General features: G+C 38.0%; 1 protein-coding gene across 2 annotated transcripts in view; it reads right to left on the bottom strand.

Annotated features, from left to right (window-relative positions):
* LOC100369129 (transcription elongation regulator 1-like) overlaps nt 1-14,636 on the bottom strand; it is a 29,112-nt gene extending 14,476 nt beyond the window's left edge. For both annotated transcript variants that reach the window (XM_078009170.2, XM_085504272.1), the window contains exons 1-3: nt 14,481-14,636; nt 3,075-3,303; nt 2,734-2,871 (exon numbers count right to left, since the gene is read on the bottom strand). In XM_078009170.2, coding sequence (XP_077865296.2) covers nt 2,734-2,871; nt 3,075-3,303; nt 14,481-14,614 — 501 coding nt within the window. In that variant the 5' untranslated portion in view covers nt 14,615-14,636. The remainder of the gene's footprint in view (nt 1-2,733; nt 2,872-3,074; nt 3,304-14,480) is intronic.
* Nucleotides 14,637-14,716: the final 80 nt, after the last annotated feature.

Raw genomic sequence — 14,716 nt, 5'->3', positions numbered from 1 at the left:
TATTCAATGTTCTGTTACTAATTCACACCTTAAAAACGAGTGTTACACTTCTACTAGCCAACACGCATCAGAGGACTATTGTTATTGTTATTGAAATTCACGCTCATCGCAGCAGCCATTTTGCCAAGTAAAAAAATACGGAAAACAATGCATCGGTATTCAGACACTCTTATCACTCCGTACGTGACATCAACACGCCAGGAGCTGGGGTTTTCCTGAAGATCAAAAAGCCCTTGTAATATTTGATGTATTTGATGTATGAACAAAAAACTACACGACAACAACATCGCTATTGTGTTTGTTCCGGCCTGTTGTCGATCGGCTGCAACCCCTTGATCTCGCCGTCAACAAACCTTTCAAAGGACTCGTGGAACACTGACCGTATTTGGAAGGAACTGCAGACGGGAGCTGATATAACCGATGTCAAAGTAAATTTTCGTCATTTGGAATTAAAACCGTGCAGTTGAAGCCTGTTGAAAATCGCCGGGAGTTGCGTACACAGACAGGGCCCTGCTGGCATTCAGATCGACCAGCTCATTACAGCTCCCTGGATCGACTGAAGCCACTTAGCGAACATGTGGAATAAGTTGACAGTCATATAAATATTGCTGTTGTTCGAAAATGTTTCATTTTTAAAACCAGAATTCAGATGAATACATAACATTTTCATTCACTAGTCCTGCGTTACTGGTATAACATTAAGAAATATAACGTCATGTCTGAACTTGTTTTTATAAACTTCCGGTTCTGTCACGCTGAGGGGTCATATTTCAGACAAGTATTTTTCAAGTTTTTAATTACTATTTATGTCAAAAAATATTTATTGACTGTAAATACATTTTTAACAATGAAATAAAAACATTAAATGTATACTACCATCCCAGTACTTTGTTTTTCACTCCTTGAATGACGTGAATGCGAGTATAAAAATATTTACGTATTTATGTAACGCGTTCTATTTTATTTCCAACGCGCGTGGTCGGCGCCTCTGATTGCATTTATTTTGTATTTTTATTTTCGAAATGTATCACTGGCTGCGTTTGTTTTGTCATGTCTCACAACTGATTGTCCAAGCTGTATTGTGTACGGTGGTCTCTTTTTGGACGATGTTGTGGTCCTGAAAAGGGCCGTTTTGTTGGTTGTAATTTTAGAGGAGTGAATAATCAAAAGAGGCACTGTCCAGGAGACGTTTCAGTGTTGGGATAGCGTGATCAATGGCAAAAAAGAAAATGTTGCAACGACGTCGTGAATGAAAAAAATCACCCTTCTTGGCCTTCAGGTAATATTCGCCATTGCTTGAAAGGCGCATATCAATGACTTTTGCCGTAACTTTTGCTGCATCTCGTTTCAAACTTGCCACCTTTTTTTGTTCTTTCTGTGTTACGATGGCTACAGCAAATCTATTGTGACGATTGTTGTTATCACGCTGTAGCTCGTATGGATAATCAATACGTAGCTGTTGGCAGTCCCCACAGTGACGAAATCCAACAGCAAAAACGCAGAGTATAACAAACTGTGTGTATGTTTTGACTGGGTCGTTACTAAAATATTTTTCAACCAATCAGACCTACAGTTCTTTGTAATTCTGAGGCAAGATTACAGACGTAAATTAGGTGTGAACCGAAGGTGTGAACACAGTTACGTAGAACCATGGAGGTAATAATTACCTCCATGGTAGAACACAGTCTTCTTTGGAGATAAAAATGAAAAATACTTAAAAAAAACAACTTCGGTTTCATTTAATATAAATAGTTTATCCATTATCATATTTAATATTTTTTTAAGTATTTGAGTGAAGCGTGTCGTTATTATCGTCACTGCGTGGGGAGATTCCCGGGGCTTCCGGTTACTATTTGGTCCCGTCCCGTCTCGTACCTATTACCCTTTCTAGCACCATGCTATTACCATGGAGGTAACAATAGACCCCTTTCTAGCTCCATGCTATTACTGAAAGCAGTGCCGGGAAAATTTAATAGTTATTGAACGAAAAGGAGATTTGTATTTCAGGGGTTCACTGCGTGTGGGTTACGCCACAGTCATTTGTGTTGTCTACATGTAACAAATTTTGACGAGTCACGCAACTAAAAGTAAAACCCCAGTTGTCTGCATGGAGGTACTTCCATTGTCTGAACTAAAACAAAGCCAGTCTTGCAATTTGATCCCAGCTGTCACTCACCGTTCTATGAGGTCAAAAATAACGATCACCCAATCAAAGTCCCAGAATCACGCAAAGTTTACCTACGATTTGATACAAATAAATCAATTTTGGGGAGACAAGTGACGCTTAGAAATAAAGTGTTCTTGAATAAGCGTCAGCTGCTACAAATTGTACAAAATGTGACCCAGTTTTGGCATCAGGAACGAATGAAATGTTGCAAAACTGACGCCTAATTTAGAACATATATGTACCAGCACTCCACAATATTGCTACTTGTAAACAAAATTCTAAATGTATTAATTTTTTTTGATTTGGGAGATTCTTAGATATTATTTAGTTGTGTTCTTACTGATGACAAAGATTTTCAAGCACAATTTTTTTAATTAGATTACAACAGGTTTCAAATGAACTGTGACATAGTTTTGAAACTTAATCCATCCATATGACGCATTTGAAAATAGCCTAACAGTCTAGTTACCAGCAAATAGGTAGTTATTGATAACAGTAGTTATAAATTAACTACATGTAAGCAGTTTCTCAACATAGATAGATACATGTGCATGAACAATTATTACCTTTCCTTCAGGTGTTTTGTTTTCAACCCATATGTCTGGGGCCTGAGCTGCTGCAGCTGCAACAGCATGCTGCATAGACACAGTGGAGTGTGGCGGCATCTGATTCGGCATCGGCATAGGTGGTGGCGGCATTGGTCTCTGTTCATTAATAAATACAATTAATATTATTTTAATAAAAATCATCTCAAAGCTTCACACAACACATCTCCACGAATAAAGATTCATTCTGATCAATTTGTATCGCATCCTGGAAAGATTTTTACAGACAAAAACCCCAAATTGTACACATGTAGGTTACTGTATATAATATTAATATAACAAATTTGCATGGCTAGACTGACCTGCATATGAAATGGTGGTGGTAGACCAGTCGGTGGAGGCATCGGCATTGTTGTATCAAATGGCGGTCTCCCAAAAGGCGGTCTTACTGGAGGAGGCGGCCCACGCATCATGTGACCCATAGGTGGTGGCCGAAATCCTGTCAGTGGTGGTCGTATCCCTGGGGGACCTGGTGGAGGACCTCTCATCCTTGGCATAGCCATCGGTCGAGCACCGAACAGAGGTGGCCGACTACAAATAAAAAGATCAATTCAAATTTATACACGTATTATATAATAACTTTAAGTATGTCACATAAATTTATGAGTAAAAACTCTATTCTGACAATGTTGCACATACATGTATGCCTATGATGATTATTTTGTTATTATTGAGTGATTCAATGTACATACATGTATAAGCCCCAGCACCTTCCACCATAGAGTGATTGTAAGCCTAACCAAAGAACTACCGTAAAACAGATTTTCACAAGTTTGATGTGTTGAGCAGAATCATTTGTGATTTACTTTCACAAATTTGTCAAGGAAACAATGAATTTTAATATTATTTCACATGTCCATGTGGATTATATTAACACATTTTACTTATCAGAGAAAATAGCGAATTTAAAACCCAGCGAATCATTAATGGGAGTCTAATGTTTATGTTAGACTGTATTTATGATCACACGGTAATTTGCATAATCTCGTGTTGGCATCAGTTTCTCAGTTTTATCTGCGTCAGCGGTTATGTTTGTTTCAAGTTGAAGTTTATTTCTGGATTCTGAACGAACCGCCACCAGCCCCAAATGACCTTTAGCACCTGGTAACAAAACATACAGAAAACTTCTTAAAACAAACTGCGATAAAGATAAATAAATGTTAACTATTAGTAATCAGTAATGATTATGAGGTGAAGCCGTGGTAGCTGAGATAAGACTACCTGGTAGAACAGCGAAGGCTATTGACTACCTGAGGTAAGTAAGTTAACAGTAGTGCTGCGGAGGCTGCACATACTAGCAGAGACAGCGTAAGCCGAGACCACGTAAGGGTTAGTAAGGCAGCGGAAGCTGCCTGGCAATGTAGAAATGGTGGAAGCCATAGCTACAAGTATGGTAGGTTAATATACATGAGGATGAAAATAAATACATACTATAAATAAACTAAGAGAAAACACTTGGGTGAAACTATATACACAAGGATGACAAAAATACATACTAAAAATAAACTAGGGAAATAAATCTTGGGGGAACAAATGAGTATAATCCACTAATACGAAGCCCTCTGGTGCATTTACAGTATCTTGAAATAGTTGGGACTTCTTTATATACCATTTGAAGATGCAATATAGAAGAAAACATATTTTTTTAATAATGTTGTTCTATACTTCTCACTGTAGACTAAATTTATGAATAATTTATGAATACATGTATGAATGTGTTGGGGCTGTGAAAAAAAGACTTGAAAATGTGCACGAATAGGTAAATTACATTTCATTTGTTAAAACAATGAAAGAGTTCAAACTGTCAGTTTTCAAGAGTAAACCAAAAAAGTATATTTTTAATATCGAACTACGACTAAATAATGAGCAATGGTGTCAGAACCTTGGAAGAATAAGGTGTGTTTGTGTGCATGTTGAGACAGTAGATGACAGTTTACATGTTTTGACTTTTCCAGTGTCCCTAACACATGTCAGTTCAATTTTTGTTTTTATTAATTACATGTAAAAACTAAATTATAGCCAATCCATTAATTCAAAAAGATAATCCTAAAGTGTATGAAATTTGAAGAAAAGCAGTGCAAACTTTGTGAATTTTTTAAAACCAATAAATTACAAAAATCAAACTCCAAAATAACAACTTGACATAAGTTTTGACTTTTATTTCTTCAATATAAACACTTTTTAGCACATTTTTAAAAACATCTGATTTTTTTACACCTAGTGTCAAATATGTTTTACAAATTCTGAAAACTTGAAATTCTTCAGAAAATTAGAACAAAACTGGCAATCAAAATAGCAACATTACACAAAGTGTTGCCACAGGAAGCAATTGCTACATTGTGAGCAATATAGCTATAATCATTAGCAAAACAGTGTCTCATACTGCAATATAGCCATTCCATTATTTCTTGCAGTGGCAGTGAAAAAAACTTCTTGCCTTGAAATGCAGTGATCTCCCCAGAAATTTTCCATAGAGTCGTGACAAATTTGCATAATTATTAACATAAATTAACATATTGTATGGCACAAAGAAAATTGGGAAATAAAACCCATTTTTTCCTTTTTTTACTATTTATTTTATGTACCGGTACAATCTATCACTCTTTTGTATCCAATAAAAGTGCACTGCATGTTTAGACAGTATTGCAAATGTCTCACAGAAATACTGAGTTTTCTATTTCTTTGCTTGGCCCATAAATCAGCAACTTTATAAAACCCTGTTCGACCCCAGTAAATTAAACATTGGGTTGATGATTCTTCGTGCTTGTCTTCCGTTTCTGTTGTTTTCTGGTTAAGTACATCCATGGTTCGAGCAATAATAGTTTTTATAATTATCCATCTTTATGTCATTTTTTTATTCATCGATGTTGTTCGACACAATTGTGAACAAGTCGAGACAACGGAGGTCTGAATTACGAATCGTCGCCATTGTTATACCACGTAAAGAAATAACACTCCAAGTGTTACGTTTCTTGATGAGAATTCCTGGTTTCTTGATAAATATATTATTTTCCATTATACTTCATCAGGATCTGAGCACGATATGCGATCCGAGTGGGAAGTTCACGCTCACTGGATCTTACGTGGGTGACGCCATCTTGAATTCATGATCACAAGGTCAAAATTGTTTACATCATAAATATATATTTTTTCACATTTTGATCTCAAAAAACAAATACATTATCAAAAATACTGACAAAAATCAAAACCTAGAATAATAGTACAATTAAATTTCTAAAAATAATAATGAAAATATGTTTCGTACACACTGGAAACATGTGGCTTTTGACCCCAAGTGTGACTGTATTCATTTGCATATGAATATACATTTGGCAAAGAGCGTTTAACACCGGGGCTTATGGCTTTGTCTTTATAGAACTGCTTTGTTTTTTAAAACGATATTCAACCAATGAGAAACAACAGGGGATTATCCCAAGAATTTGGCGTTAATACCATGCACTTGTAGATTTAACTAGTTAGCCAGGAAACTTTACAGTCTGTGAGAGACTGAACAAATCAGATCACGGGATAAATAATAGCATCGCGGAGGAAACACATAGCGGCGCGGGCTGCAACACTATTTTGGCCTGGCGAGAACACTGGAATGGAGATAGATTACTTGAGAAATCAGCACAATATTTTTGGGGCTTTTAATCGTCAATCTTTAGTTATTTGTGTGACATTCACTCACTACCTGCTTTTGAGATTTACAAACTAAGTCAAAATGATACAGAATCATAGTCTTGTCATCAAAAATTGAATTGTTGAATCTATAGATTGTAGATTTAAATCTTATACACATTTCAAAGATGTTGTGTCATCTAGTGAAAAAATACTTTGTTGAATCAAGAATATAGCGAAAATTATTAGGAAGGCAGTGACGTTTACATAGCAGGTTGAAGGTTGGCCGTAAAGAGGTATGCCTATGGTACAACAGGGTCACGACCATACCAACGCTACTACGGCAGTGCTAAACAAGGCCGGGCAGTCTGTTTTATTTCCGTTGAGATGTCTACAACGTGGGGAATTAGTTAATTTTGGGTGTTTTAACACCTGAAAACAAAGCCTGACTTGTGACAGTGATTGCAAAGTTTTACTTTTGAAAGACATCGTTCACATGATCATATGCAAATTTGAATCACACGTAAGAACAAAACATGTAAACAAAGCAATTTCTTCAAATTTCAATCATATTATTATTCACCCTCTGGCTTACAACATCTACGTATAAGATTGAATCAAGAATATGGCGAAAAAATTATTAGAAATACGCTGACATTAACTCAGAAGGTGGGAATGATAAACTGCTTTGAAGCAAGTGGTGATTCCTTGGCATCGCGTAAACTGGCTGCCGAATATGGTATTGGTCGCACTCTATCGGGGCACAGGTTAACATGTGTGTTTGTTAGTTAGTTAAATGCATAAGAATATGAATCAATACATTTCTACATTTAGATAGATTTATTTATCTAGTGTTATCTTTATAAACAGTTTATTCAAATTATTCTAGTTTATTCATATTCCCCATTAACTAAGGAAATTACCCTATTATTTCACTGTTAGATCGTTTACATGTTTTCTTATATTAAGAGTTACCCCCTATGAGCAATGGAATCGACCTCAAACATGCTAATTATTATGCAAGTGTTACCCATGATTCCTAGTTTTCGAAGGATATGGCGATCATCAATGGAGTCCACATTTGAATTTAGTTCATAGTTTCTCAAGTTATTCACTTCTTTGCCCCTCATCACAGTTTTAATATAGAAGTTTGTACTACTGATGTAATTACTGGTTGAAATGTTCAGCGTTCTACCCATGAATAAAGAAGTCATTACGACTTTCTTTTGAATCTAATGTTTGTTCTGTGGAGATTTATTAAACGTGGCGATTTATTCAAACCGAATTCCCACAGCCACACACTCAGATACAGAATGTCCTGAAAAGGCCGGCCAAAATTCTTGATGAATACGAAAATAATGCACCCGTGGATTGTAATTGTCTGACTTGGGAATGGTTTAAGGATGCCATGGCAAAAAAAATTCCAGTAAGCGGGCCTTTGATGCAAGAACGTGCACTGTCCTTCGCAAGCGATCTCGGTGTTGACGACTTCAAAGCATTGAATGGCTGATTGAACAGTTTTCAAAAGCGTCACAACTTTGTATTTAGTACCATGACTGGCGAAAGTGGTGACGTGAATAATGAAATTGTCGAACAATCGAAAAATAAGTTACCATCACTGCTAGATGGTTACGAACCCAGATACATTTATAACATGGACGAAACAGGATTTTTCTACCGGGCGACTATGAATAAAACTTTATTTGTGAAAGGCAAACAGTTTTGTGGAGGACAGAAATCTAAAGAGAGACTGACAGTATGTTATGTGCAAACATGGTAGGCGATAAAAAGAAGCCATTAGTTATCGGAAAATCCACCAAGCCACGCTGCTTTGAAAACATTAACCCTTTTCCGGTCAAGTCGGTGAAAAACCGCCGTCAATATGGGTATGCTAGAATTTCCCACTCCAGCTAGCTAACTGGTTAAGTCGTTGAAAAACGGCCTGTTATTTAGGTTGCTCAGACGGTCAAGCGTTTATAATACGTTGTACGGAACCTGATATTTTACACTTGCGAAATTATGGAGGGAGAGAATTTGTTTTCGATTACGCCAAGTCAAATAAATTAACCAAGTAATAAAGAATGTAATTCTATACTCTTGTCTGCTCATTTCACTATTTTACCGTCACAACGCGACGTTTGCGACGACGTAAAAAAACCGCCTTGACCACATTGCAAACTGCAGCATTACAACCGTATTTGAACGACACGATTCACGGTTATAACGGTAGTAACGTATTTTGACCAGCTTGGCAAATAGTCCCGGCACTTAGAATGAATAGCATAACGGATTCCAACGGCTGAGCTTGGAATGTCGGCAATCACCAACGTAAAATGACCGGGACAGCTGGTGGGAAATATTAAAGTCCACGTGATTTCACCGTCTGAGCTAGCATATGCAATTTTATGTGTATGCAAATTGTAACCAATCTGTGTTCGAAAAAATAACATATTTATTTACATAACAATAAATATTCAAATTGTGGGGAGATGCAGTCTTGTGGACATCTGGTCGTTCAGTATAAATATGGCCGAAGAAAGTGAGATAAAGCCCAGACTCGCTGTGTGCCTCCTTTCCGACACATACGTTAATATGCCGTCCTATACAGATAGAAAGTGTTTTATGAAGGCAAGAAGGAAACTGAAGAAAACGCGTCAATCGTGCAGTGGCACGGGGAGTGATAAGTTTGACATTGACACGACAGATTTTTCACCAGCAAAGCGTGGAAAAAGAAAGAAATCCAAAGCAAAGGAAACATTTGACGTCGGTGAGTTACCAGCCGAGCGTACCACGGACACCAGTGATAATAGTCCACTCAAGAAAAGGCGTAAAAAGAATAAGAACAAACGCAAGTCGGAGACTGTCTCCTCTGTCAATGAACATGCGATTACAGAAGAAAACCGTTTGAAGGACTGCAGGGGCAAACCAGGAGGCAAACGTAAATCGAAGACGAACCGTAAAGTGGTTGAATCGCCAGCTGCCGACAAAGCAGATGCCGAAGAAACGGAAGTTGGTCACGCTGAAATACAACGTGTCGTCGAAGATGTGATACAATTTTTGCAAGACAATGTTTGCGATTCGGAACCGTCGACATCCGCCACAACTGCCAACGCAGAAAAGCAGGGGCCTGAACATATCGACCCAGCGAGTACGCAACAAAACGTCGATGTCACCAAAGAAATGGTACAAGAAAATGTATGCGGTACAGAACAATCAACACTTGCGAGTTTCCCCGAAAAACAAACTATTAAAAAACGTGTTGTGTATGCACACGCATCGCCAATGGACACGCGTGATGATGAACTTGTATTGGACGAAAAAACGGGTGAGCTACGACACAAAATACCAGATGATTTCATAGTTGCAACTGACGATGATACAGATTCAGAAATCGATGAAGATCGTGCTGAGAATGACGATTTTTTAGAGCAACGTTACCCACCTGTACTCGATAGCGACATTGAAATTGAATCCGACACAGAAATTGGTGCTACATTCGATTATGTTGCCTCCGGCACTGGTGAATGGAGAATGGCCACGGAGGAAGACGGCGATATATTTACTATTCCAGTTTTTGAACCCGAACCTGGACCAACTTTCGAACTGCCTTCATATGCTCGTGAGGTGGAATATTTCTACAAATTTATCCCACCAGAACTGATAGAACTGGCTTCTACCGAGACTAATAAATACGCCAAATATCATCAAAAATGCATTGCAAAAAAATTAAATGCCCGCTGGCGTAATACAAATTTCATTGAAATGCAAGCATTCTTTGGTGTGATGATATGTATGGGTGTTGATCACAAATCAGCAATCGACGATTATTGGTCGAGTGACCCCTTTCTGCAGAACATGGGAATTGCATCAGTAATGACTCGGGCCAGATTTCAAATGCTAATGCGTTATTTTCATTTAGCTGATCCAGTAAATGACCCACGGCGGGATCCTGACATTGAACGTCGCCGTCAACGATCAGAGGCCGACCCGTTGTATAAAATCAACCCGTGGCTGAAACCCGTACTCGAAAATTGTCGGCGATACTACCAGATGGGATAGGAAATTTCGATTGATGAGGGTATGATTAGATTCAAGGGACGGTCCAAGTTTAAGCAGAGATTGCCCCACAAACCCGACCGTGATGGCTTCAAAATATGGCAGGTGTGCGACTCGACAACGTCTTACATTGCAAACTTTGAACCATATTTGGGGGTGAAATATAAAACTACAATTGAGGGGAGAAAGAAAGAAACTGGGACAATCAAGAAGACAACACACCGGTTGCTACAGCCCTTCACAGAAAAAAACCATATTCTTTTCTGTGATTCGCTTTTTACGTCAGTTAACACAGCCCTTGAATTACAAGACAAGAAAGTGTACATGGTCGGTAGTTTTAGCAGACGAAATCGGAAAACCATGCCGCCGCAATTAATTCCTGAAGGGAAAAGCAAGAAGCTGAAATTGAAAATTGGTGAAATGAAAGCAGCAACTAGACCGGACGACACTATCAATATTACTGCATACCAGGATGACAGCGCGCAAATATTGATTTTAAATACAGTCTATCCCCCACTGGCTACGTCGGCAGAAGCAGTAGATGACGAGAGACACGTGCCTGTATCGTTACAATGTTACAGACATCACATGGGTGGCGTGGATCGTTCTAACCAAAGGCGAAAATACTATCACACGGGCAGAAAAAACAATCGTTGGTGGATCTACATGGCCTGTTACCTCATAGATGTTGCATTGGTCAATGCTTATGAATGTTTCAAGGCATTGAATCGCACGACGAAAGTAACGCACAAATTCTTCAATATCCGCACAGGTAAACAACTGATTGGTGGACACTCGAGTAGAATTCAAAAATCCATAAGAGAAGTTGGCTCTCTTCCAAGTAACACGTCATTTATTCGTAGTGAAAACATGGATTCGCACGAAATATGCAGACTATCCGGGCGTCAAAAATCGTGTAAGCAGTGCAGCAAGGACGGGAGAAAAACTGCGAGTGGCCGATTATCAGAAACATCAAAAGGATGCCCAATTTGTAAAGTTCACCTTCACGCGGGCGAATGTTTCGCTGCTTTTCATCACAACATGGCACTGAGGGGAAAACGCACCGTGGGAACACAAACACGAAGTACAGAAGAGCAGCCCTCGACATCAGGCAGACGCATGGGAGCAGCCCGCCGGGGTGGACGACTAAGAAAGGCGTACAACAAATAAATTTGGGACTTATTACAGCGTCACGAACTGTACAATAGTTTGAGTTGGTGAAAATACGTTATCGTTAATTTAGTTTCATGCTCAGTCGGTATTTATACGTTTTAATGTCAGGATAGTTCATCGGGTCTAGTCGGTGGAAATACGTTTCTGCGTGAGTATATATACACGCCAAGTCCCTGCAGTTACGTTCTCGCTAGTTCGTTTTATTTCAAGTCGTTAAATATACGTTGAAATATTTAGTTGGTTAATGTGGTCATGTCGGTGAATATACGTTACCGTGTGAAGGTAACCCCGATCAAGTCGTTGCAGTTACGTTCTCGTTCGTTTCAGTTTGAGTCGTTAAATATACGTTGTAAGTGTGGACTTACTCATACGGTCAAGTCGGTTAATATACGTTAGAGCTTGAATATAACATCAGTTAAGTCACGGAAAGTACGTTGTAATATGTTACACATGTAGTTCAAGTCGTTGAATATACGTTGCAATTTGAAATGTACGCTAACGGGTCGAGTACGTCAAACACGTTTTCCCCCGTACATGTCCCAAATATCCCCATACTCACGCGTTTTTTTTCTTCTTACTTCGAACTTGCATTCATGTAGTGACCTTGTACTTGCTTGTAATGTGTTTTCAATTAAGCAATATTTATTTCAATGTTTAACACGTGTTTATTGAGACTGTACAAAGGGCAAAACATCGTTACTTAACGACAGTAAAAAATGTGTATTGAAATAAAACGGTGATTTTTTTTATACGAGAAATTGTTGTCCATGGTGGTAATGAAGTGTGTATGCAAACAGATTGCAAAAAATGTGAAAACTGTGGTCGATACAGTCTGTTAACTATGGCCTATTTTTGCAAAAATGTCTGGCAGGATAGCATGCTCAGATGCTGGCTACTGGAGTGCATTGAATCATGACCGTTTTTCAACGACTTAACCTGATAGCGTGAAACTCCCCTGACCGGAAAAGGGTTAATCCAAAGAATTTACCTGTTGATTATTACGCTAATAAAAAGGCATGGATGAACTTAAATATTGGAAGACTAGCTTCGCAAATTTGACCGCAAGATGAGATGCCAAGGAAGACAATTAATGCTCTTTGCCGACAATGTGCCATCACACACTACGAACAACCTCAAGAACAGTAAACTTTAATTTTTACCAGCCAACACTGCATCTAAATCACAAACTATGGACCAGGGGATTATTCAAACCACAAAGCTGAAATACAGAAAACGTCAGCTCTGTCACATCGTGCGAATACCGGTAATGGACAAAGGCAAGGCAAAGTGTGGCAGTGAATTTTTGAAAGAAATTATTAACATTCTGGATACAATCATGTGGATCAGCCAGTCGTGGAAGGAAGTTGTTGTCTCAACTATAGAGAAGTGCCTGTGGTTACTTGTTTGCCTCACCTTTCTTGGACATACATGTAGGAAACTGATCAAATTTTTTTCCAGAATCATTAACAGGTTTAACCTCCATGGTAGAATGGAACACAGTTTCATATCCACATGATAGGTGCGATGAATATTTTTCTCCACTTAGCAGGTTTGTTTCATTAATTCCCCCTAAATTTCACTATTGCATTTTTTTAATCTTTAATTTGAATTTTCTCTCTGCAGATGAACCCAGTAATGATGGTAACACAAAGATAGCACAGTTGGATGAATTGTCCCATGAGTTGTTTGAATGCAGCTTATATGAGATTATAAATATTGAAAGAGACCTAGCAACATGCAATACAAACAATGTTAACTGGGAACAATCAGCAGTTGATATTTTGAGCCAGATGGAAGATGAGACAGGTGCAGAAGATAGTGATGATGAGAACACCCCACCACCACCACCAAACCCAGAGAAACCATCCATCAATGATTACAGCCAGGCAGTCCAGTCAGTCTCTGACTTGAAAGATTTCATGTTGAGACAACGATTGGATAACATGCTACTTGCTATAGCAGACATTGAAGATATTTTGGCAAAAAGTATGTGGAGAAAATATCATCTGCAAAACAAACTTCAGTTTTGGATTTTTTTGAACCTGCCAATTGGACAATGGAAATAAATGTACTTTATTACCTGTACGTGTATTGTGAGCCATTCAACTACACATACATTTGTATTTTTTTACAAATATTTCTGACACTTTGATCCTATTATTTATTTGGTTATAATTCTTTATTAATTCCTTTATTCATTATTGACATGTGTATGTAAATATATTATCCTAAGACTGACACATTTATGTCAACAAAACAGGTTAAACTGTACAACTCTTTGTCTCTTTACCCTATAGTGTCCCTATCCCAGAATGCCCCTCCCACTTTGGAAAAAAGTAAAATATACCCAACCTCTACAGAAAGGCCATCTTTATATAGTGGTCACTTTAGCCTGGTCCCTTGGGTGATCACTATACACAGGTTTTACTGTGAATAAGATTTTTTTGTTATCTGACTTAGTGAAAAATACAAATAAATGACAATACTACTAAATGTATAATTTATTTTAAATCGAAACTAGAAACTCGACACAGCCTGCTTCTGATTTTTTTTTTTCAATCTAAGTCACGCGTAACAATGATTATTGACGTATAAACACAATCGTAATAGTCAAATCGACATTAAAATTTAATATTGTAGAAAAAAATCATAAAACAATGTAACTGTGTTTATTAGTAGTGGTTAAGTATTTTAGAAAAAAAATAATAATTAAAAAGAACTTATAATCCTCCATGACTTCATCAATTTACGACAATATTATTATGTGAACACAAGGGACCGCCTGGCACTGAGCCTTGGAACCATGCACAAATTAAGAAGCCAAACACACGTACACACAAAGACAAAACAACAAATACCTGATCTTAGGTGCATCTCTGGGTGATGCGATATCAGTTGTCGATGTCACTGAATTGCCACTATCGTGATCTTCGCTACTGTTTGGGGTATTTTCGCAAGCCACGCTCTCATCCTTCTTTTCATCGTCCGCCATTTTGGATTCTACACAAGCCGCAATGACACTGATTATATCACATAATTTTAAAACCATAGTTTCGAGTCCACGGTTTATAAAAGAATGCGATTAAATAATAAT

The sequence above is a fragment of the Saccoglossus kowalevskii genome, chromosome 10 (assembly GCF_978046115.1).
Source record: "Saccoglossus kowalevskii chromosome 10, keSacKowa6.1, whole genome shotgun sequence".
In the NCBI taxonomy this organism is placed as follows: domain Eukaryota; kingdom Metazoa; phylum Hemichordata; class Enteropneusta; family Harrimaniidae; genus Saccoglossus; species Saccoglossus kowalevskii.
This window is presented reverse-complemented; position numbering and strand designations above follow the sequence as displayed.